Here is a 26,001-nt window from a genome sequence, read left to right as displayed (position 1 = left end):
CCAGTGGCCCAACGCCCAGGGACGAGGGGCACAGTCCCGCTGGGGGGAGCTCAGCAAAATGGGGGCAGGGGGGCTGTTGTTAATACGTGGTGTGTCTGAATGTTCAAAAGCACCTCTTCTCCTTGGCCTACTGCCACCTGTGAAGCTCGAGTCCCAAGTTATGGTTGTGGACTCCCAGGATTTAATCCGATAAGCCTTGATGACTGTCTCATTTGTGCTAGGGATAGAAATGGGCCCCACTTTGCCCTTGAGAGCTCACAGTCCAGAGGGAGGTTGGACCATGTGCCGCAAGCTCTAGCCCATCGTGATAAGTGCCCTGTTCCTGGGAGGAAAAGAATGTGGGAGCCAAGGGGAGGGAGCACTTAATATGACCAGTGGCAGAGGGCCGGGGAGGAGCATTTGAGCTGTGCCCTGAAGAATGAAGAGGGTCTTTGCCCCATAGAGAAGTGGGGGAGGGTCTTCCAGACGGAGGCTGCCTAAGCAGTGGGAGTGCACCAGGGGCCCAGGGAGGGTCTGGTTCGCACAGGCCCGCAGGCGGTGCAGAGCGCTGCTGCCCACCATAAACCCTTGGGGGGTTTACTTTAACAGAAACATATTTCGCTTTCACTTTGATCTCTGCTTAGTCATTAAAATTAATGTATTTTCCTGGTAAAAAGAAAATAATAAAGTCTTAAGTATGTTTTATGTTCATTTTGCAAGAGGGTGGGTGGGTAGATTTTTTTTGATGGAACCTACAGCCAAATTCTAATATGGTTTAAAGATAACGTGTGGCCAGTAGTGGTAAAATATTGAGAAAAGAGATTTGAGAGCTAACCACACACTCTTAGGCTAGTGATGGGAGGCCTGGCATTTGGCAATTGTGAGGGTGAGTGTCAAGGTCAGGTCTAGTAAAAAGAGTCCTCAGGTGGAGGAGGGTGAGGCCAGGCCAGAGGCAGGGTTCACTTCTGTGTCTTACTAAAGAGCCTCAGTCCTACACGTCCAGCTGTTCCTAGGATTTAAGCCACTCCAGGTGTGCTGTCCTTGAGTGAGATTTTGAGGATTAATTACCTCTGATCCATGGATGAGTCCAAAAACCCATAGCAATTGGAAACAGCAGTCTCCCAAGCCAATGGGGGAAAGACATGTCTGTATCTCAGCCCCAGGCGGAGAGCAGCACAGAACACGGACTCTGGAGCCACATGCAACCTTGGCAAGTGCCTTGAGCTTTCTATTCCTGTTTCCCCATCTGGAAGATGGGGCTAGTAATTGTCTTACCTAATATGCTGTGAGGAGTATTAAACAAGTAAGTGTGCTTTAGAACAGTGCCTGGCACATAGCAAGAGGTATGTGGATAAGGATTTGTTAAATAAAGTTTTAAAACCCATGAAAAAGGGCTTCCGATTCTCCACAATGGAATCTTACCTTATCCCTTAAACTCAGACAAGGCTGTAGGGTGATCAGGGATGTGGCAGATCTGACTCATCCTAGAATGCTCCATACCTGACTCAGAGCAGCCCCCGACAGGTGTTCACGGGGAGGAAGAGGGATGGGTTAGCATGGGTGAAGAGAGAAAGGAATGAATGTGCAGGTCACTTTAAGAAGAATCAAAGTCTCCTTTTCTGAACGGTGGGAAAGAGACCTTCTGCCAGAAGCAGAAACTGGAGAGTTTGAGTCCCTGTGGCTAGGAGATAAGTCACGTTACCAATCAGCTTTTGCCTCTCTTGACAGACACCAGATGACCATGAAGCAGAGACAGGGATTAAGTCAAAAGAAGCAAGAAAGTACATTTTCAACTGTTTAGATGATATGGCTCAGGTAAGCTTCATGGGTGAGTATGCAATGTAAGCCCTTTAAAAACCAAGTGCAGCAAGACCTCTGCAAGAGTAATACAGGGTACTGGGTAGAAATCCACATTGCTCAAGTGCAGTGGTTGACCTTGACCTTAAACAGTTATATGCCAGCCTTAGTAAGAATACCATTTGGTTTGTGGAACATTTTTAAAACCTTATTCCAGCTCCTTAAAAACAGCTTCAGTTTATTGGTTCCATTTGTAAAATAGTACTGATGTTTTCCGGAGAAGAATTCCAGCCCATTAGTACATGTGAGTTTAATGCCTGGGATTCAGGGCATTAGTTTCCCAGAGCTGCCATAACAAGGTGCAATGAGAACTGGACGGCTCAAGACAACAGATGTTTGTTCTCTCACAGTTCTGGAGGCTAGAAATCTGGAATCAAGTCTTCAGCAACGCCATGTTTCCTCTGAAGACCTTAGGGAAAAAGCAGTCATTTCTCTCTCAAAGCTTCTGGAAGCTCCGGGCAATCCTCAGCATTCTTTGACTTGTAGCTGCATCACTCCCATCTCTGTGTCCTTCTTTTCACTGCCTTCATTCCTGTGTCTCTTTGTTCTCTGTGTCCAGTCTCCCTTGCCTTTCTCTTCTGAAAACACTAATCACTGGATTTAGGGCCTACCCTAAACCAGTGTGACCTCATCTTAACTTGATAGGGTCTGCAAAGACCCTATTTCCAAATAAGGTCACATTCACAGTTATTGGGGATTAGGACCTGAACTTATCTTTTTGGAGGACACAGTTCAATCCACTACACAGTCTCAGCTTACTGGCAGGGGCTATAGACTGTCACCCTTGAGCCATAGAGAAAATTCTAGAAGTTCAGTTACTTTTAATGTGAAGACTGGTCTAAAATCAGGGCAACCCGAAGGGAGTTTTTTCTTTAAAGCAATAAGAAACAAAGCTATGGACCAATAAACACTTAGCACACCTCTTACTGTAGGTGAATGTAACCAAAAACCATGATTCTGAGTAAAGTATAAGTATACTTGTCAGTTGATTAGCAGCTTAGATTTTTCTGAGAAAACTGAAATTGGTTTCCAGAGCATATCTTGGAAAATATCACCACAAAACAAGCCTTTAAAGGCTATCCTAGTATAGACTTGCTCTTGGGAGAAAAATCCTGTGTTCAGATATCCTGCCTGTCTTGGCCAGAGGTGACCCCAGTGAACAGAGAGAATAAAATGTTCATAATTCTGGCCCCACCTTAGAAGCCAAGAGAAGGATGATACACTGTAGACAGGAAGGGTGCACTGAGGCCCTTCCATTTTCCTCTAAAGGTGAAATAAATAAACCTTTTTTTTTTTTTTTTTCATCTTATTTTCTACTGCTTGGTTGTGATTCTTTTTTTAAAAAGAATTAAATTGTGGCAAAACACACATAACAAAATTTACCATCTCAGCTTTTATGTGTACAGTTCACAGTTCAATAGTATTAAGTACACTCACATAATTATGCAATCGGTCTGCAGAATTCTTTTCATCTCGTGGTTATTTTTAATGAGGTATGATGAGAGCTGCATTTCAACATAACTGATTAAAGCATGAGCAGTTTATGTGCTGTCATTTAGATATATCTGCAGGTCCCAGCAGTGGCCCTCTCCCCTTGCTGGTGCATGGCCACCTCTGCCTTCCCTGCAGAGAGAAAAGCCGCATGCTGTGGGCAATGAAAACACGTGGGCGGCGCCTTCCACGGGGGCAGAGCACAGCCTCCTGGGAACTGGGAGGGGGGCTCGGGAGATCAGGAGGAAGTTGCAGGGTGGAGGATTGGGGTGTCAGGAGAGGGGAGGCATGCTGGCGTCTTTGATAACCTGTCCCTGCTTGCTTCCAGGTAAACATGACGACAGATTTGGAAGGGAGTGACATGTTGGTGGAAAAGGCAGACCGGCGGGAGTTCATTGACCTGTTGAAGAAGATGCTGACCATAGACGCTGATAAGAGAGTCACTCCGATCGAAACCCTAAACCACCCCTTTGTCACCATGACACACTTACTCGATTTTCCCCATAGTACACAGTATGTGTCCTCCTGCTCGATGCTTTATACTTGGGGTCAGCAAACTTTTTCTTTAAAGGCCCAGACAGTAAATATCTCAGGCTTTGCAGCCATTCAGTCTCTGTCGCAACTACTCAGCTCTGTCGCCGTAGCTAAAAGCTGCTGTTGATGTAATATATAAACAGAGGAGTGAAGCTGCTTTTCAATAAAACATTTATAAAAATGGGGGATGACTGGTTTGGGGAGCTGGGCCACAGTTGGTTTTATACTAAAAGGAGGGCACAGTGGTGCACAGGAGAGCACAGAGCTGAATGAACCGGTTCTGGGTGTCTGTGCAGGAAGGGAGGTATCTAAAACAGCAGCGTCTGTGGAGCAAAGGTTATTACTCCCAGAACCATCCTGGAGCGGGCTTGGTCTAGTTTGGATTTGTTCATTCATTTATTCAGCATGCTGTGTGCTGGGCTACAATGGTAAGCAAAGCAGATGGGGCCTCTGCCCCCATCCGTCCAAGGGGGACAGAACAGTATAAAACAAGTGATGCCCCAACCACCAGGCTGTTATTGGGATGATTACAGGGTGCGATAGGAGCCTATCTCAAGGGAGCCCCCTTTGTGGCAAGCCAGGAAGATCCTGAGGAATTGACCCGTGAGGATGCAGAAGAGGAGGACATGGGCAGGCAGGGTGTTGCCTTGTGTGGACACTCTGCCATGGGCTGGGCTGTGCACCCGACTTGGGAGACAGTGGGTGAGATGATGAGGTGCAGGGACGAGCTGGGGACAAGCCGCACATGTTAAGGGTTTTGGTCTTGATCCAAAGAGCAATGGGAAGTCATTAAAGATCTTTAAGCAGGGGAATAGCTGGTTAGATCGTTGTTGAACAAAGATCTATCTGCTGCCACACAAGTAAGATGAGTCTGGAAAAAATGCCCACTGGATTTAGCAACTTGGAAGTTGGTGACTTAGTGACAGCCGTCTCAGTGGATTGGTAGAAGCAGAAACCAGCTTAGCTGAGGTAAAGACACAGACAGCAACCTTTCATGAAGTGAGGCTGTGAAAGGGGAGAAAAGAAATAGAGGGGGGAAGAGGGAGGGGTTGAGGGGGATTGTTTTTAAGACAGAGGGGACTTGAGCAGTGGCAACACGGCTGAGGTGTTGGGCTGGAGAGTTCCTTGGCCATCCCCTAGATGGTGCTGGTGACTGAGGGTAGTTGGAAAAGGTGAGCACAGGAGCAGAGTTGTCTTTGGGGAAGTAGAGGCAGGTTGTAAGCTGCTGTTCAATATTCGCATTTAGAGCTTACATGTTGGTAAGCTTATGGGCCAGAAACCACATGGAGAGTTGAGAATGAGCAGCGAAGCTGTAGGCAGATTAGTAACATGAGGAGAATGCGGGCAGAGCAGTCTGGTCTGTTGTGACATATGAAACCTTTCTCTACACAGGATGGAGAGAAAGGGTCATAGGACATTGAGGGAAATTCATCTAAATAACCTTGACTCTGTCAAATGCACAGACTTTGCACAAGAAGTCCAGCAAACTTAGATCTGAAGTTTAGTTTCCCTGGTTGTCTTGTTTACTAGATTAACCGTTCTCTCCTTTTCTTTCTCCATTTTTTTCCCCTTTATCCCACATTACCCTCTCACCTTCCCCTTACGTCTCTATATTCTTCTGCCTTCTGCACGAACAGCGTCAAATCATGTTTCCAGAACATGGAGATTTGCAAGCGTCGGGTGAATATGTATGACACGGTGAACCAGAGCAAAACTCCTTTCATCACACACGTGGCCCCCAGCACGTCCACCAACTTGACCATGACCTTTAACAACCAGCTGACCACTGTCCACAACCAGGTAAGTGGGGAGCAAAGGGGAAAGGCGGGCGGGGCTGCGAGATAAGAGCACCAGGACTCGTATTTTCCCACCAAACCTAGGCAGAGATGAATTCCTCTACTGTCTTGGCCGACCATGTAAGAAAGTATTTGCTGCCGGCACTATTTCCTTTGGGAGACGCAGGTGCTCTTTGGATTGACCACTGGCCCCACTGAAAGGTCTCAGATAAAACTTGCAAAGGGAATTCTTTCTGCTTTCCTCTGTCCTGCTGTGGGAATAGGATGATGGAGTCGCTCTGATCCTCTCATGCCTGACATCTGCCTGGTAAAGAATTCTAGAACTGGAAGGGACTCAGGTGACCACCTAGTCCAGGCCCCTCCCCTCGTCCCTGCACTGCTGGATCCACCTGATCTCCTTTCAGGACAGACAAAACCTGTCCTTTCGCCAAGTTCTGTCACCAGAATCCCAGCAGCTGAAACTAAAAGTCACCAGGAAACTAAGGTTTTCTTCTTATAGACTTCCAACTTTTGTAGAAAATGGGCAGAATCCAGCAGCTGACATACTGCTTGAAACATGGGTGACACCCAGGAAATATTTATTGAATGAACAATCTCCGAGTCCTAGCTCAGAATGCCACTAGTATCTAAGAGAATTTTACTCCCATCTTCCAGTCATCCCAGATCCCCCAAAGAAATGTCCCTAGATTTTTCTGTCTTAATATCAATCTGCGATGACACCACTCCTGTGTCTGTATGTGTACACACACACACACACACACACACCCTCACCCTCCAGAGGAGAGGAGTGTTTATGCTATAAACCTGAAGTGTCAATACCTTCACCTGCGCCTACTCTTTTAGACAGGTCCCCTCCCGTCACTGAAGAGTCAGTGACCCCTGCTTTTCAGCTGCTCCCCTGATCACCCCGTTTCCCTAGGCTACTCACGTAGCATGTCGGGCTGCTAAGGCCACGCTTTCCTTCCCAGCCTGCCATCTCTCCCCCTGCCCGGCCCCTAGGAGAGGCCACCCGGAGTCTGCTGCCCCCTGGGGGCCACTAGTGTTCCTGAAGCTCTCCTTACCGTGAAGAGCTAATGCTCTCTAGTGCTTAAAAGTGCAAAGAAGCAAACATTCCTGTCTAGCCCTTAAGGCTTGTGAGCTTCTTGACAGATTGTCACCATGGTTTTGTTCGTTACCTCCTTGAAAAGGTTTGTTTTTCCCATCAATCTTCAAGAGACACCTGATCTTAAGTCCCTAACCACAAACTGCCCATCCCCCTCTGCCATCTGTCACCCCATCTGATATCAAAGGCATCCGAGAGATGGCGGAGGGGAGGGTACCCCTCAGGTGTGTGCATCGTGTTGGGTGGAGTGTCCCTATCAGGCTGTCCTTTCTGTGGATGTCTTTCCACTAGGCCAGAGGACTGTGGTCCTGAGTCCCTGACCATACCAGGGGAGGCCACCTCCATTCCAAGGAGTGTCACAAAGATTCTGCAAAACTAAAGGGCTTCAGTTATCAAATAAGAACAGCCCTCTTCTCCACAGCACCGAGACTGTCCACATCTGGCTCGGGACTGGGGTACAGTAAAAGTGGCTGGTGACTTAGTGCAGTGCTTGGGCCAGAGTTTTAGGTAAGGGGAAATGACATCCTACAAAGTCAATGGGTCTGAGAACAGGATTTCCATTCTCTTGCACTGAATTCCACTGTGCCCTACTTTTGAATACATCAGAAAAAAAATTAGGATACACCTAGACTTAAGTACTAAGCTATGTTTTCCCTCTGCTGATAATGTTATTAAATACCATTATTCATAGCGAACATTTATTCAATACATCATGTGCCAGACTCTCGTAAGTGTATCATAACTCAGTCCTCCCAGCAGCATTGCCAGGTGGGTATTATTAATAATATCATTTCTATGTAAGAGGAGGAAACTGAGTCACAGAGCAACAAAAAGCCTCATGCCCAAGGCTACTTTCTTAGTTCATCAGAGAAGACCTTGAGCTTTGAACCTAGCGGTCTGGCTTCAGAGTGTGGCCTCTTAAATATGTATATAAACAGCACCAGATAAGTCTTACGGAGGCCCCCGAATGCTTTCCTAGGTGGTGTCTGCTCTTTAAATCCAGCAAGACTTCCTTTGTTCATTAGTGGTTCTGGTAGCTTGCTTTCTACATGTGTTCCTTGGAGTTGTTTGCCCATGTAGATATATAGAAGCAATAAAATATATCCATAGTTTTATGTTAGAAGTTTTATATTGAATTACATAAACAATTAACATATAGCTCTTAACATATATCCAGTAGACTGACCAAAGGACTTTTTCCCAAATGGTCACTAATCCATATTCCTTTACATCTGAAGGAAGCTGGGTCAGTAATCCATAATGCTCTATGTCTCAAGGAAGCTGATTCCTCTACTTTCTAAAACTTTCAGGTTACACAGTTAGTAACATATCGAATAAGGAGTCCTCCCTTGGGTACTCCTTGTTTGATCCTGTGGATCAGCCACTTCTCTAACATTCCATGGGATTCTATTGTTTGGACCTAGCCTCTACCAAGGATTTTAATTTGTGTTTATAGGCCAAGCTCAAACCCCTTCCTTCCGGATGTCAAACCATTTTAACATCTATTACAACTGCTTCCAGGAGTCACTTCCTCTATTTTTGGAAAACCCATGTTATCAATAAACTTGCTTCTTCTCATTATTTCTATTTGTCGGCTGCAACAGCTCTGCCCAGTTCTGTCTGTGCCCCTCTGACAGGCGATAGGCTAGTTCCCTTTCCAAGAGCTACAGAGGCTATAGAGAAGTAGATAACTCTGTCACCCTCACATGTGTTTCTTCAGCTGATCCTTAAGCAGGACTAGAAATGGGGAAAACCATCTGCAAGTCTAATGGTCACACTGGAGATTGGGCCCGTATCAAGACACAAGTTCCACTTGTCTTTGAATCTAGAAGATTCAATGAGCTGGAAGATTCAACCTCTCAAGGAGCTCGTGGTCTCCATGGTGAGATAGGCCATAAGCAAAATAGATAAATCAAAATGCAAAATAGCAAAATGCAGAGTAAGGGCAAGGTAAAACAAACAGGTTGTGTGTTACAGAATCAAGAAGAAAAAGGAACCAATACAGGCTGGAGGAAAACACCAGGGGGCCCCCAGAAGAGATGGTGGTATAAGGAAAACAGGAAGTGCAAGTCATGTCATCAGTGACAAAACACAGATGCTGATACCCACATGTGCACATGCATGTCCCCAGCCATGCTACCTGGAGCAGACCATGTGATGCTGCAAAAACACACACATAGTTAAAATCCAGACGTGTGCTACTCAATTTAGTGATTATTTTCAAACAAATTAATTTGCCTTGCACTGAAATTCAGCACAGAATCTTTCTAAGTATACAAAGCATATGCAAAACGACATTGTTCTTTTTATCATATTTGACACACATACATACCCTACTTTAAGTTCTACTTGTATGTGTGTCCAAGGCATCCTGTGGCTCTTTCTCTCCATGTTTCCTAGTCCTTATAAACTTCTAGAGGCAAAATCTCTTGTAGACAACATTAAATCTGAAGCTGTTGGTAACCTCCTCCCATCCTGTTAAAGGATCAGTATGAAGTAAGGCTGAGATGGGGAGAAACTGGAAAATTTCCAAGTTAGAATTTATTTTCCTTCTGTGGTCTTGCTTCACACGGAAATTTAATCTCAAATGATGTCTGTCTTTCTGGAAGAGAAAGGAGAGGACATAATCTCAACGGCTTGTATCTGTCAAACTCACCTCTGTTTCAGTCCTCTGGACTCACTAGCATCTTTTCCTTCCACTGTCCAGACTTCGTAACTGAACAGCACATAAGTGCATGGAACGCAGACAAGCAAGCCAGTCTGAGCTTCTCTCTCCCGCTCTTTGTGTGTCTCCTGCACATCTCTTTGCAGTAACTGCTCTGCAACCATCTAAGGGCATCTATAAACAGAATTCACCTTAGACCTGAGCAAGCAGGCCCTCCCTGGGCTCCGCTCTGGCTTTCCTGCGGGCACATGTACTGCTCTGCCAAGCTCTGGGTACCTGGGACTCTGGGCCTTCAGTGCCTACAGGAGCCTCTTCCTGGATTTGTCCACCCACTCTGGGAGGATACCACCATCAGGCCCAAGGGGAAGGGACCGTGACATGCAGGCTGGCAGATCCATATATGTGCACCCCAAGCTCTTCGCATTGTGGGACAGGACTGGGGCAGGGAGAAGGAAGGCAGAGCTCAGCTGTCACCCGTCACCATGTGCCAGCACAGATCCTCAGGCATCCAAGAATCTTCAACTCAGACCTGGCCTTCCAGGTTGTTGGGAAGGCGTGTTTGTCAGAATAGGAGGGTAGACCATTTCATTAAATAGTTTTCTAGCCTAACTTTAACCTTTTCAGTACTTAGACACATGGTGTGCAGCTGTTTGTTAGCACCCTTGTTTCTGCCCCACAAATGCAGGAGCAGGTCTGAAAGGAAACTCCAAGGGTGGTCCTGTGTCTCCTGTGCCCTCAGGTGCCTGCTTTTCCCCAAGACTTTCAACTGTATTTCCACTCCTCCCTGCTTTTGCTCTTTTGCTCTTAGTTTTTGTTTGTTTATTCTTCTCTGAGTTCATTTATTTGGTTCAGATTCATGTCTCCCAACATACCACCTCCCTCATTTTTTATTTTTGTTTATTTTTTGTTTAATCCCCATCATTCCTTTAGGCTCCCACCTCCACCAGTGCTACTATTTCCTTAGCCAATCCCGAAGTCTCCATACTAAACTACCAATCTGCACTCTACCAGCCCTCAGCGGCATCCATGGCTGCAGTGGCCCAGCGGAGCATGCCCCTGCAGACGGGAACAGCCCAGATTTGTGCCCGGCCTGACCCGTTCCAGCAAGCTCTCATCGTGTGTCCACCTGGCTTCCAAGGTAAGGACGATCAGGCGCAGCCTCTCGCCTGCTTCCTGCAGGACGACCCCGAGGGCTGCGGCACCTGCAGCTTCCTGTCACGCTCACTTCCATGAGGAACGTCCTCTTCATCTCTTGTAGCGGGAGCATGGGTGTCGCATGGGCATCGCTGAACTTGAGGGCTCCTGTCCTACTGTAGCCAAGCTAGAAACAGGACTCAGGCCTCATCCAGTTGTTATTCTCACACCTGCCGGGGACTGTGTCCCTAGCCAGCTGTCTGTAAAGAAGCATTGTTTGTGCTGTCATTGTTATGCTGACGTCAACTCTGGCTTTTCCTCACATGAAATAGCCTCTGTGTGGTTCTCTGCAGAAAACTGCCAGTCTCTGACAGCCAGCAGCGTCCCAGTTCACAGGAAGAATATAAATCTGTCTGAGAAAGACTTTCCAGGGCCTCCTCCCCAAAATGATTCTTTGGCCTTGACCCCAACACTCTTCTCCTTTAGGCTCTAAGATGCCAGAGTTGACTGTACTTTGTTACAATTTACACAGAAAGCTGAAGAATTTATTTTTGCAAGCATGTGTGTGGTTGCTCAGTTTCGGTCAGTGCGGCTCCAAAGGGGGGCGTGTGTTCTCTCCCCGGCACCCCTTACTTAGACATGGTCAGAGCCCTTGTTTTCCTGTTGTAATCTGTCAGCATAACTGTCCCACTCTTGGCTTTATGGACTCCTTAATTTGACCTTTTAGTCTTTGGAAACATTCATTTCAAAAGATTTGAGGAGGAGTTTTGCTGTTTTTTTATGTAAGTTAGACACTAATGGGGAAACTTCCCAAGGACCAGGCACTACCTGCTTGTCGGGTCGGGACTGGTGCAAAGGGGAGTTGGGAGATGACACAGTGGCTAGGAAGGCTCTCTTCATCCTCAGCTAACCCCTCTCCCCCTCTCGCACTGTCTGGAACAGGCTTGCAGGCCTCTCCCTCTAAGCACGCTGGCTATTCGGTGCGAATGGAAAATGCAGTCCCCATTGTCACTCAAGCTCCAGGAGCTCAGCCTCTTCAGATCCAACCAGGTCTGCTCGCCCAGGTAATTCTTTCTTCTTTATTATTACTGGTATTATCATTATCCACGCTAATGGTCACAAAAGAGAGATATCTCTACTCCCTCCCTCATTCGCTGGTAATGAGTTAGGTGTTTTCAGTCATTGGAATGTATCTGTAATATTCTAAATGATCCCCGAGTGAATTACCTTCCTAAGTATCTGCTTACAATTCCAAGAAGAAATTTAGATACAGGGAGAGTCTGGGGAAAATATTATTATTATATCTTTGAAATGCAAATTAATCTGCAAGACCTAGGTTTTAATCCTAACTGCTAGTAACTTGTCTATGACCTAAGGCAAGTCAGTTAACATCTCTTTGCCTCAAATTTTTTCCTTGTAAAATAGAAATGATTTTTTAGAGCCAAAAGGAGCCTTGGAGATTATCCCTTCATTTTATAGTTGAAAAACCAGGCTCACAGAAGCTGTGAGCTGGAACCTTCCTTACCTATCCATGTAGGTGTTCTGATGGTAGAGTGAGATCACCGAGATGAAAAATGGTTGAAAATTTGTAGAGTATTATATAAATTTAAGGTAACCGTAGTGATGCAATGATAACTGTAATCAATCCTTAATGATACTTGTACCCTAATAACAAATACATCATTATGCCAGGTACTTTACAGTTGTTAACTGATTTAATCCCCACAACAACACAATAAGGTGTTTGTCTCCATTTGACAAATAGGGAAACTGAAGCACAATAACTTGCTCAAAGTCACACAGAAATTAGGTGACAGAATCAAGACTTAAACCCAAGAAGTCTAATGCAAGCATCTGTATTTAACCACCACGCTATGCTACTACTGTATAATCAATTCTGCTGTGGGGCATCAAGGACAGCTTAATGTAAATGCTACTAATTTCGAAGCACCTTTATTTTTAAGTAAGGTAGATTTACAAAGGCTCTTCCCAAAGACACTTTATTTATGGCATCTTCTTAAATAGAAGTTGTTATTGTTTTAATTTTTATGTAGTCAAATTGTATAGATCAGTTCTGTGCTCTTTTCTATTCCATTGGCTTCTCTAATATCCTATTGTCTTAACTATTCTAACTTTAAAATATGTTTTGGTATGAGGTAAGGAAAGCTCTATTCCCATATAGTTCTTCAAAATTTCCTTGTCTGTTCTTATCCCTTCACTTTTCCATATGAATTTTAATATCAGTCTTCCATAAGAATTTTAGTTCCAAAACAAAAAGCCTGATGTATATTTATTAGACTTGCATTAAATTTATATTTACTTTAGGAACAAAATAAATATAAATCTTGATCTCTTTAAACATATAAGTCATTTTATCCATGAACGTGGCGTAACTTTATATATTAGTACTTTCAACAAAGTTTTCTGTTTCCTTTGTTGGAATAATTCCTAGTATTTTACAGTTTTTATTGTTAATAATAATTTTATTAATTATATTTTCTAATTATTTGTCTTTGGGTTAAAGGAATATAACTGATTTTGGTCTGTTGAGTTTGTTGTCTAGTACTCCTTCTAAATTCTGATAGTTCATGTTTCTGTGAATTCTCTGGGATTTGCTGTGTAGACAGTCCTTTTATTTGCAAATGATACCATTTTGTTTCTCCCTTTCCAATCCTTACACCTTTTATTTATTGTTCGTATATCACTGGGCTGACTAGGACTGACCTCCAAAACAATGCTGAGTAACAGCGGTGATATTGGTCATCCTTCACTTGTTCCTAACTTTTAAAAGGAAATTCTTCTAGCTATTTACCATTTGGTATTTTACTTATTATAAATACTTAATAAAGATACTTTATCATGTTTAAGTATTTTAATGAATATTGAATTATATCAATGTTTTTTCTGTATCTATTGGGATACTCATGTATTTTTTGTTCCTTATGCTGTTCATGGGATAAGTGCCATTAATAGATTTTGTAATGCTAAACTACCCTTCTATTTATGAGATAAACTTTATTCGATCATGTTGTTCTTGATGTGGTATGCTTTTTAATGCTGAATTCCATTTGTAAATGGAAGTTTAGTTAGTATTTTTGTATCTATGTTCATAAGCGAAAAATGGCATACAATTTCCCTTTCTTATAGAATCCTTATTGATTTGAGTATAAGGTTATACCAGTCTCATAAAATGTGTTGAGTATTATTACCTTTTCTGCTTTCTGGAACAGCTTGTTTAAGATGGATATTAACCATTCTTTGTCTTTGTGTGCTTATGTCCAAAATGACACTGTGCAAGTGACCACCAACACCAGGGACTGGTGGCACACAAAGTTTTATCTTGTGGAAAGTTTGTAAACAGAGAACCTTCTATGTTTAAAACAGGCCTTCTATTCCTTCCTCTCTCACCAATCCTTGTAGCTTCCTTTCATTTGCATAGTTTAGTACCGGGGAGTTCAGAAAAGGCCAAGATAGATCAAGAGAAAGAACTAAGCTCAGTCTAGGGACAAAGAAGCTTGTTCATACTTTATCTGAGTGGCACAAATCCACACCAGTCTCCCATTGCTCCTCCTTTGTCAGCCAAAATCTATAGAATTCATGTGTACTTTAAAAGTTAATTGTAGACCCTTTTTTGTGTGCGTGTTTGCACACTTAACCCTAGTAAGCCAGGAACCATCTCTGAAAGAAATAATAATTAGCATCTCTTATTAGCTAAAATGGACATTCTTCATTGTTCAGTTTAGTAGAACCAGTAGGCCCAATGCTCTGAATCTTTTAGTCCTTTATCATAGCAGGGGAGAGCTTTACCTTCCACTTACTTGAAAAAGGGTCCCTAGAGTGTTGTAAATCTCCAAGTAGATTTAACCTAAAGCTGTAATTGGGAAAGTGAACAAAAAATTTATTTACAGGCATTTTAACTGCTACAGTGTTTAGAACAGGGAACTGCTGGAAGCAATTTGAATGTTCACCAGTAGGGGATTTGTTAAATAAATTGATGCACGTATAAAATGGAACACCATGTAGCCATTAAAAAGGACATGGTAGAACTATGTGTCTTGATATGCAAAGATTTCTAAGATATATTAAGTGAAAAAACCCTGCCCTGTCCGGTATCACGTTGTGTCTTTTTGTTTGTTGGTTGCTGTTTCTTTTTCTCTGTTTGTCACTGATGTTAGCCTGTTGAGATGTGGCTCTCTCCTAGATACTTTTAAATGATCCTTTCGAAGGACAAAAATAAGTTAACTTATAAAACTAGTATGGTGCCTATAAAAAAGCAATAATTAAACATTAAAACTGAAGCCTTCATTTCTCTATGGGTAAATTTCTAGGTATCAGGCAGAGGCATTCCAAATACTATTATTTGCTTTAATGTCCCCAAAAAGCTGGCGTGATTCTTTTTATCTAAATATTTTATATCTGTTCAAGGATTTTATTTGTGAATGTTTAGAGATGGAGTCTTTGAATCCACTCCACATGTTGATTTCATTTCCTTTGCCCCTTCCCTCTCCACTCCCGGCAGCATCACGTGTCCCTTGCAGGGAACTGAGGCTCTGTGGACACCCAGAGGATGTGTACATGGCAGGAGGGAGCGGTATCATACCTTCTTGTGTCAGTGACATGGGAGTGATCTTTATGAATCACCTTACAAAGAAAACTTTTTTGGTACTGCCTAAAAGGAGCTGTCACCTCCATCCCCCTAAGCCTCAAGCCACAGCTAGCATCTTGGCCACCAACAGAGACTGTGAATGGGCAGGTAAAGGTGGAGAGATGGGAAATACAGTTCTTGACAGAGCCAGTACTGAATTTATCTCACAGGTCAAATGCCAGGATCCAAAACCCCCTTTGACTAACAAGACTGGATCAGAAATTCAGAAATGCCATATCCTTGTAGATGCCACCCTTCCGTGAAGTTTTTTGCATGCTTCTATCCAGTCACATCATATCATCTGAACCCCTTTTAATGTCTCCCTAAGGACAAACTGTTGGCTTGAACTCTTTAAACTGTCCAAAATACAAAACTTCAATGCTTCTCACTCACAGCCTCCTGTGATAACATTTTCTGCAACCAGTCTTTCCAACCATTGTCCCGCTATCTGCTTCTGTCTAGCTTGGCACCTAGTATTGAATAAGGAAAACTTGTTCATGCCACCTTTATGGAGTTACTACCAACGCCTGATCCCGGATAGGGACCATCATTTTTGAGTATTATCTCCACAGGGAGAGGTAGTATACCGGCTGACAGCCTGGTCTCTGTGATTGCATTGCCCATGCTCAGATGCGAGACCCCCTCCCCCCACGCCCCCCCCCCCCCGGCTGTATACTTTGGGGAAGTTATTTTTGAAATTTAAATTTAATTCTTTTTCAAAATAACACATAATTTTTTAAAGTTAAACGATACTGTAAACTTTTAAGAAAATAGTAGTCCTCTGCACTCTCTGCTTAATTTATACTCCCCCAAAACAATACTTTTTAACTTCACTGTTTAATCTGTTATTTAACTCCATGTTTCTAAATAACATGCTTAGACTGCTTTTTATTGGTTTTTCCAGTTTAGGTATTATCGACTGACTGCCTGTTACGGAAGATAAAGATTTCGTTCTCTAACCCACTCCTAACCCCGTAACACACAAACACAGATGCTCCTTCACCCTCTCTCGCTCACTCACTCTTCCTTTCTCCCATTCCTCCCAAAGAATTTTCATTGAACTACTTTGTAATAATTATGTAATTATCACCAATATTGCATGACATTCTCAGCTGAGCCTCATAATGTACTGTGATTATGACTCCTTTCTTGTACAGCTTCTTGTTTTTCCTTGAGTTAGTGATTGTCTCATTTTTTCATTGGGTTCGTTTTCTATATATCTCATTGTACAGCCCCAAACCCTTTCAGGGCCATAAAACGTTTGTATGTTTGACATGTTGATGTGTTTGAGAATACTGAGTTCAGTATGTTATTTTTTTTTTTTTTTCCTCTCTCTTCTGAAAGCTTTTAATACTTTCTCCTAAGTTGGGCATGGTGGTGCATACCCGTAGTCGCAGCTACTCGGGAGGCTGAGGCAGGAAGATCACTTGAGTCCAGGCTTTCTAGACTACAGTGAGTTATGATTAATTGTACCACTGCATTCCAGTCTGGGTGAAAGATTGAGACCCTGTCTCTTAAAAAACAAAAGACTTTCTCCTTGTCCTCAGTGCTCTCAGATTTCATGACTACATGCTTCTTTCTTATGGGTCTTTTTTTCTTACATTGTCCTCTGAACACCCTATTTGCCTGTTTATTTATTGAGACAGTGTTTCCCTCTGTTGCCCAGGCTAGAGTGCAGTGGTGTCATCATAGCTTACTGCAACCTCAAACTCCTGGGCTCAAGTGATCCTCCTGCCTTAACCTGCCGAGTACCTGGGACTACAGGTGCATGCCACCATGCCCAGCTAATTTTCTTTTGTGGAGGCAGGGTCTTGCTATGTTGCTCAGGCTGGTCTCAAACTTCTGGCCTCAAGCAATCCTCCCACCTTGGCCTCCCAGTGCCAGGATTACAGGCATCAGCCACCGTGCCCAGACCTATTTGCCCTTTTAATCTAGAAATTTTTTTTCCTTTAATAATTTCTTCCCCTCCATTTTCTCTGTTGCTCCTTTGTAGAATTCTTGAGAGTTGGTACTTCTAAATTGATCTTTCAATTTTCTTATCTTCTTCCTCTGTTTTCTCTATCTCTGTGCTTTGAGAGATTTCTTAAACTTTTAAATCTTTTTTTGAATTGTTAATTTCTGTTGGCACAGTTGTCATTTCCAAGAGTTTGTTCTTGTTCCGAGAATATAGATATTGATACATATTTCTATATATGATCTTGCTTCATGGATATATATTTTTAAACTGTGAGGACATTAATTATAGATTTTTGGAAATTTTCTTCTGATTTCCACATTGCTTTTGTTTCCTGTGAATTTCTTTTTGTTTGTTTTCTCTTTCATGTTAGAAGCTTCCTTTAATGTCTGGTGATCCTTGCCTATTCATTCATATTTAAAACTAAAGCACTGAAAAACTAATTGGAAAGCTGAGGGTGAGGGAGGGACTACTGAATGTGGGCTTCACTATAGGCTGATAAGAGGCAAGCCCAGCATTTTCACTGAGAGACCCCCTGGTCCTTAAGTTACATATCTGTAGTTCTTTTCTCTTGGACCAGTCAGTTTCCCTAGAGAGAATCCTCCAGCCTTCTGCTTTGGGGGGAGGTATAAACTTGCACACCAGGGATCTGGGAACTGAGGCATTTAATATGCAGACTTGACCTTAGATTCATTCAGTCTACCAACTCACTTACTAATTGTCCATCAGTTTTTCAGCTTCTAAAATTTTGTTAATTGTTATTGTGTCTACCCTACTCTCTTTGCCCTTATAAATTTACATTTTTATTCCCTTCATTATCATAAATGTATATGTTTAATTTACCATATTTTTGGGCAAGTTATTTAACCTCTCTGTGTCTTAGTTTATTCATCTGAGAAATGGAAGGAAATAATAGTCCCTACCTCACAGGGTCAGTGTTAAGAAGAAGTCTGTACATGATTTAACTCTGTGTTGGCACACAGTACACATCAGGAAATGTCAGCTCCATTCTTAGTAGTAGTAATAAATTATAATAATGTCTGATGAAGTGTTGTCTCAAATGAGCTGAGCATAAAAATCACTGAAAGCAGTCAAAAAAACAGCCTTCTCACCCCATTCCTTTGAGGTAAAATGTTAATATCCATTTCAGGGAAATAAGAAAAAAATGATGACCTTAGCTTGACATCAAGATTTATTTTTTTAAAATGACATTAGTCAAAACTTATGCTTTCCATGAGATCTGAAATGAGTTCCAGATGACTAAGTCAGTAGAAATCTTACTGCAAATGAAATTATTGGTTGAATATTTTTAATTTGCAACTGTTTTAATCAATTAAATTATTTTTCTGCTTACCGTGAATTAAGTAAACCCAAAATGCAATTAACTATAGTTAATAGCCTTGGTAGAGTTGCTTCTTTCATTTTATCAACCGATATTTATTAAGCACTCATCGTATCATCTGTGGTCTCTGAGCTTTCTGCCTATAGCAAAACAGATCAAAAAGCAAATAGGCAGTATCAAAGAAGTGTAAGAGATCTCAGTGGGCCTCATTTGCAACAAGAAAATGATGAAACAGGTGAACTGTCCACTCAGATCTATAATGTGTTTATATCATTTGTATAAGCACTAGTGTTTGTTAAGCCTTGACTCAAATTTGTAATCCATTTCCAGAAGTACTTGTTTGTACATAGGAGTCAAAGTGTGTGTATTATACACATGCACAGTTTGTGTATAATAAACTACACTGATTAAATAAATTACCCAATGTTAATCATGTACAGCCCAACAGAGAGAAATATAACTAAGATACCAAATCTTTAAATCTTTGTCCTGCCCAAGGGTATTTTACCTTAGTGATGGTCCTTTAAGTATCCAACTTTGGACAGTTATATTCAGCCTGAATCATTTAATGACCAAAGGCAGGCAGGATAGAGATTGAGGATAGAAAGAGCTTACAACACAATACCAACAAACCAGTAAGTCTACCAAGGAGAAGTCACAAAAGTTCATTTTAGATTTCTTAGAAAAATCTTAATATTATAAAGATTCAAGTTTAATATTATAAAGATTCAAGCAGGGACTTCCTATCTATCTCTAGTTTTTGCTTTGAGGGGTTGAAGTAATTCTCAATTCAGCAGAACTTCATACTTGCTCTCAGAGGTCAGTTCCAGATATTTGGTGATCTCAAAATTATGTAAACGTAGATTCAGAAGATAACATAAGTTGGAACTCTAGATTCTAATTGATAAACAAAAGATAGAATACTAAATAAAGGAATAGCAGGTAGAAAGTTTTTTGGGGGCAAGGAGTCACCCTCATCTGGCCCAACTCAACTACCCCCAATCTTTTGTGTGACAGAACAAGTCAGTAAATGACCTAGAAACTTTGAGTATTGCCCATTATAGCAAATGTATAAATAAATCATTCTGCAACATGAGTGAATCCCTTTCATATAACTCTGTGCCCCTGTACTTAATCATCTTCTGTTTAGTTTATATTTGTTTTTTTTGTTTTGTTTTTTAATTTTTTAAAAAGCCCGACCTGGTTACCCACAAGATGGAGCTGGGGCAGTCCTGGGCAGGGTAGGCTATATTTGTTAATTTTCTCTCCCCTTAACTTAGTTTTTGAGGCCAGAGACCAGGTCTCCACTTTCACACCCATCACAGGTCTAACACAACCCTGGGCACAGAATGAGTGCCGGATTCATGCAGATTAATTATGTGATTAACAAACATGGTCATTGCAAACATCCTCTGCTCTCCAGCAGGCCTGGCCGAGTGGGACCCAGCAGATCCTGCTTCCCCCAGCGTGGCAGCAGCTGACTGGAGTGGCCACCCACACATCAGTGCAGCATGCCACTGTGATTCCCGAGACCATGGCGGGCACCCAGCAGTTGGCTGACTGGAGGTAAGTAGAAACCCTTTGGGGGAGAGTGGGCACATCTAGGATCCAGAGGCATGTCCACCACTGATGCAGAGAGCTGCCAGGCTGGCCTGCACCTGAATTCCTTGGTTTGTAGAGAGCCTTTTAAAGCTTTTTAAAATATTACGTGGACTGAGCACAGTGGTTCATGCCTGTAATCCAGGCACTTTGGGAGGCCGAGGCAGAAGGATTACTTGAGGCCAGGAGTTCGAGACCAGCTTGGGTAACATTGCAAGACCCTGACTCTAAAAAAAAATTAAAAAATTAACCAGGTGTGGTAACGCCCACCTGTAGTCCCAGCTACTCAGGAGGCTGAGGCAGGAGGATCGCTTGAGCCCAGGAGTTCGAGGTTGCAGTGAGCTATGATCATGCCATTGCAATCTAGCCTGGGTGACAGAGTGAGACCTCATCTCTTAAAAAAAAGTGTACATATATATATGTGTGTGTGTGTGTATTATATGGACTATGACTAAGGTGTAACAAGAGGTTATTTTTTTAAATAGTGTACCAGGTTTCAAGAAAATCAGCTTCATTAATTTACGCTCAGTTGTCGTTTTTCCACCCCAAATTCAGTTACATCGTTTAATCACCCATGTAATTCACCAGACTTGGTTCTGGATGATTTTTGGTTGTTTCTCAGAATTAAATTCCTCTCTCAGAAAACAAAGATTTGTCACCAGTAAAAGAATATAAAAGAGAGTCCCTGAAGCCCTAAGCAATTCTAGAGTGTTCTCAAGATGGTTTGAGACATGGGCACACTGGAGTCTATCTGACCTCCCAGGGGAAGGCTTGACAGAATGGGGTTTATTTGGAAGGGTGGATTCTGGCGTGTTTGTTGAATGTGCATCCTCAGGTAACAGTCATATCTTCCAGATCAGAGCCCACTTCCCCCGGACCCCAGAGACATCCAGCTGCCCATGGGCCAGCATACTGTACCCCCTGCACCCGTTTCCAGAACGCCACCCCATCTACCTGACTTCCTCACAGATGTGCTGCTCTGTTCTTTTTATGGCCACTCCCCACTTTTCCTTGTACCTCCCCCCAGCACCACTTCACCAGGGCAGAGCCAGATGGCAACTCTCCAAGTGATCCCCAACTCCCCATGGCCCTTTTGGGCTGTGTCTCACTCAGCACAAACATCAGGGCAGGTCACTCTCCTCCTCCCTCCGACAGCCTCCATACCACCCAGGAAGCCTCCCACGGTTCCTATGCTGACCCAAAAGGCTAGTGTGAATTAAGAGCTCCTTGGAAAAGGTAGAAAGGTGGAGATAAAAGCCTCTACTGCAGCTCCCTCCACTCCTCTATTTAGTTTTCTGCCTAGGACAAAGAAGACAGTACAGGGGCTCTTCCCCACAGCCCACTGGCAACAGCCGCCCCCCCCCCAGCCCGCCTACCCAGCCCCATTCATTGGAGACACTTTCAAACCAGGTAGAAGTGGGTTCAATTCTGGCTCTGTACAATCTGGGCCAAATTAACCTTTATGTGCCTCAGTTTCTGCTTTAATAAAGTGGGGATCTTAATACTTACCTCATAGGATTATGGGGACATTTAAATTAAGACAAAATACAGTGCACTTGGCCTGTACTTAACATGTACCATAACAGCGCCTAGTATATCACAGGCAATGAATAAACCTGTCGTCTTCCCTTCCCCCAATCACACGGACCCACACTCAGCGGGATCACCTTTCCTCCTCCCACTCGTTAGGAATAGCACCCAAGTGGAAAGCCGTCTGACAGTTGCTTTTTTTTCTCCTTTTTCTCCTAAAAGACCATAATGCGTAGGTACACCTTTTTTTCCTTTGTCTTGTACACTTTCAGAAATATTCATACACTCATTCACGCATACTTTCTCATTCCTCCTCCCTCCTTCCTTTCTCTTTTACATCTCTAACCTAGACACCACAGAAAGCATCTAAAGCCAACACGCTTTCTTCCCCGTCTCTCTCCGTTTCATGTGTGGGCCAAAGACTATCCATCATCATGGCTAATAAACAAAAGAGAAGTAGCAGTGCTGGACCTCTATCAAAGGGAAAAGAATCCCCCGTGTCTCTAGGAGAAATAGCTACAACAAAATAAAGAAGCCATGACATGAGTTTCTAAAGTCTATGTAACTGCCCAAAAGACTCTATCAAAAAAGTGTTGATCTACTTCTTGTTTTCCTATTCATCCTTTTCTCCATGTTGCAAAGATAGAATCTTATAATTTTTAAAAATTCAAGGGAATTCTCCTTTAGCTTTTGTGTTATGTGTTAAATGGGATCTTATGGGCAAATCTCTAAATTAATCACTACTTTTAACATTTCTGTGGGAAAACAAGGCTTTGAGCTTCATACAATCCAGATTATAAGAATTTTGAAACATGACCCATTTTCAGGATGAGGGCTGCCAGGATTTCTATGATGACTGTTATTAATTTTGATTTAATACCAAACTCTATACATGTCTAGTCAACCTTCAGTTAATCTAATTGTTCATTCAGGAAGCATGTAATTAATTGATCAGCTGTTACATGCCTGAGCATTATTCTAGCCACTGAGGGGATTCAAAAAAACATTACCACTTCTTAACACCAGAAACATATGGCTACCAGTCTTGAAAGTCTGTTTTTCACATAAAGTACAATTTCCTCATTAATAAAATAATATTACTGACATCCCCTGCCTCCCTCAGAGTAGAATGAACTAACCCATTGAAGGCACTTTATAAATTCTAAGATAAAATACATGTATTATTCTTCAAGCCTAGTCACCTGCTCAAGGACTTTAAAAGTTGGCGAGAATATTTATGTCCTGCCCCCAGAACTTAAAAACTCTGAGCCCGCACACTCTTCTACTTGAACATCCTCTTTCTCACTCAGCAACCGGTGGTGGTCTTCCCGCTGTGGGAGAACAGCACCTCAGCTTTCCTGCACCCAGGAAACCCGCTGCTGGGCTCGCCTGGCCAGGCTCATCTCTTCAGCACCCTCACAAAGTAGTGCGATAATCAACTGCGGCCAGGCTTTAACTGAGGAAAAAACTTGATCTTACAGAGGGGCTCTTCTCTCATAAAATCGCTAAGGTGCTTTGTCCTTCTGGCTCCTTTTCAGGAACACGCATGCTCACGGCAGCCATTACAATCCCATCATGCAGCAGCCTGCGCTATTGACCGGTCATGTGACCCTTCCTGCAGCCCAGCCCTTAAATGTGGGTGTGGCCCATGTGATGCGGCAGCAGCCAACCAGCACCACCTCCTCCCGGAAGAGTAAGCAGCACCAGTCATCAGTGAGGTAGGTGGTGAGAGCCAACCTGGAGGAGAGAAACCCCAGGAGGTCTGAATGCTACAGGAATGCTTTTTAGATTTAAAGAGTATCACCAGATGTTCTGGATCGCTGGTGTGGGACAGGGAGCAATTCCTCTTCCTGCACTAGCTAGCGGAACATCCTACACCACGTGGATGGCCCCAGGGTTTGCAGAGAGCACTCACTCTGCGCCATGTACGAGTGCAGACCCTGCCTTTTGCCTCACCCTAGACCCAGCACCCTAAGGGTGGGGGCCTGGAATCTCTGTGTGTTTGATGCCTTGAGAGCTTCAGTCCTTTTGTTAAAGAAAAAAATTAAGAAATTATTCCATGATGCTTGTTAAACCATGATAAGGAAGGCTCAATTCAGCATTATCACATTAGGTAGAGGGACAGCTGCAGAGGGTCTTGCAGTGGGTGAGAGAGACTGGGCTCAACTCCATAGGGCATAGGCAGGTGGGAACGGACAGCCAAGGAGCAGTGTGAGGTCAGTGGATGGAAAATTACTCCGAGGAAACATCAGGGTGAGGGGGATTCTGGCTAAACCAACATAACAGGATTCTTACTGAAGACAGCAGGGGTGGCAAGACATCAGTTGGGGAGTGGTGGAGGGTGAGGCACCTGATCAGACAGATATCGAGGGTGGGGAGTTCATGCTAAACTGACTTAGCAGGGTTCTTTGCCAAAACTGGATTTTTACAATAGAGCAAACAGATGGGCCTAGGAGAAGGTTCAGAAGCCTGACTAAAGTTTGGCAAAGCAAAGAATCTTTGTCACTTTCTCCTTGCCTAGAGAATACTCAACCTCACCTCTGAAGTTTCATTTTGGAAACCATTTACCATAATAATTAAAAAAAAAATTAAGAAAGGTGCTCTCTTTGAAATCTAAGACCAGAAATTTAACTCATTTAGCTCCTTGCTTAAATGTAAGCAATAACTTTGCTTATTCCCAGACACTAACCAGGAGTATACTCATTCCCATTCCCTTTCAATCCAATCTCATCTCAACAAACTCTTAAAAAATGGAGATCGACAAAAGACTACATGCCGTATAATTCCATTTATATGGCATTTTGGAAAAGGCAAAACATAGAGACAGAGATCAGATCAGGGTTGCCAGAGACCAGTAGGAGAAGAGAGGATTGACAGGAAGCAGCTAAGGAAACTTTTCAGATGATGCAATGGTTCTAAGTCTGGGTTGTGGTAGGGGTTTATGACTGCACATTTGCCAAAACTCACGAAACACTTAAAGAGGGGGAATTTTACTGTATGTCAATTATACTTCAATGAACCTAACTCTTTAACAAAAATACATATTTCCAAGCCAAAAAAATAGAGACTGTGTGACTACAGAGTTGCTCCCTCATTTCTTCCTGATGGCACTGATATGGAGGTATAATACTTAATTGCTTATTTGGGGCAAGTTAATCAAGAGAAGTCTAGTATACGGAATGTCTGGTGAATTTTGCTTTTCTGAAAACTTCCTAATATGACCAGATGCCAGAAGTTAGGCCTGCTTTTTTTCGTTCTCATTTAAAAATTAGTTCAAGAGCTGACTTTCCTCAAGTTGTCATCCTGCTTCAAGATTCCTTATTTGGGTATTTCTGACAACTCAGGGAAATTCGTATTAGATCATTGGCAGCCCTCCAGAGTGCTCTTGTTTGGCAGCCTTGTGACAGCATGCCCATGTCATTGTTAAATTCGCAGCAACAAAGTCCCTATCTCGATCCTTATGGACTGTCATGCCCAGCCAGGCAGGCGGTCACACAGAACACTGGTCTGACCCAGGACTTCATCCTCATGCTTCACCTTGGCTGAGTATGGGTGATGTGAACCTTAGGCTCCCAACCTGTTTGCAAGTCCCTCTTTTTTGTCTACTCACCACCCAGCTGGCCTCATGAAGGCTCATTGCCAGTGCATTTTAAGATCGATATAATTATAGTGAGAGTTATGTATTTGCCTATTTTTAAGACCAACGCCTTAAGCAAAACAGTCTGAAAGACCAGAAGTGTCTCTCTTGTCCCTGATGTGGCCAGGCATACTTTTCTTTAACAATGCCAAGTGGAGATATTATAACCGCTGGTAGTGAAAACACACTCTCAAAATCGTAACATAATAGCAATAACAAATACATAGGTTTATGGTAAGTATGAACGATGGAACAATCTTACCAGTAAAACATACTACCAGCCCCCAAAAATGAGCAAGCGTTGACACCAGCTGGATAGAAAAATAAATCCACCTTTATTCAATTATTTTTGTTTTACTGCCATCCCCTTAGCTAGAAGGTCCTAAAATCTCTAAAGACATATAAAAGTCTAAGTTTCATTTTACATTGGCTTTAGTCTCTCACTGTATGGATACTACAGGTTGAGCATCCCTAATCCAAATATCTGAAATCTCAAATATTCCAAAATTCAAAACGTTTTGAATACCTACATGATACCGTAAGTAGAAAATTCCACATCTGATCTCATGTGACAGGTCACAGTCAAAACTTTTTTTCATTCAATGATTCACTAGGAGGGAAGAGAAAACCACTTGGTTTCATGCATAAAATTATTTAAAATATTATATAAAATTATCTTCAGGCTGTGTGTATAAGGTGTATATGAAACAAATGAATTGGGTGTTTAGAGTCGGGT

General features: G+C 42.8%; 1 protein-coding gene across 4 annotated transcripts in view; it reads left to right on the top strand.

Annotated features, from left to right (window-relative positions):
* HIPK2 (homeodomain interacting protein kinase 2) overlaps positions 1-26,001 on the top strand; it is a 179,061-nt gene that overhangs the window by 128,068 nt on the left and 24,992 nt on the right. For 2 of the 4 annotated variants that reach the window (XM_069462037.1, XM_069462039.1), the window contains exons 5-11: positions 1,708-1,794; positions 3,656-3,840; positions 5,499-5,661; positions 10,355-10,562; positions 11,501-11,622; positions 19,923-20,065; positions 23,167-23,346. In XM_069462037.1, coding sequence (XP_069318138.1) covers positions 1,708-1,794; positions 3,656-3,840; positions 5,499-5,661; positions 10,355-10,562; positions 11,501-11,622; positions 19,923-20,065; positions 23,167-23,346 — 1,088 coding nt within the window. The remainder of the gene's footprint in view (positions 1-1,707; positions 1,795-3,655; positions 3,841-5,498; positions 5,662-10,354; positions 10,563-11,500; positions 11,623-19,922; positions 20,066-23,166; positions 23,347-26,001) is intronic. The other 2 variants (XM_069462040.1, XM_069462038.1) reach the window with 2 other exon arrangements.

This window comes from Eulemur rufifrons, chromosome 29 (assembly GCF_041146395.1).
Source record: "Eulemur rufifrons isolate Redbay chromosome 29, OSU_ERuf_1, whole genome shotgun sequence".
NCBI lineage: Eukaryota > Metazoa > Chordata > Mammalia > Primates > Lemuridae > Eulemur > Eulemur rufifrons.
The sequence above is the reverse complement of the archived record's forward strand: the minus strand, read 5'-3'. Positions and strand labels throughout refer to the sequence as shown.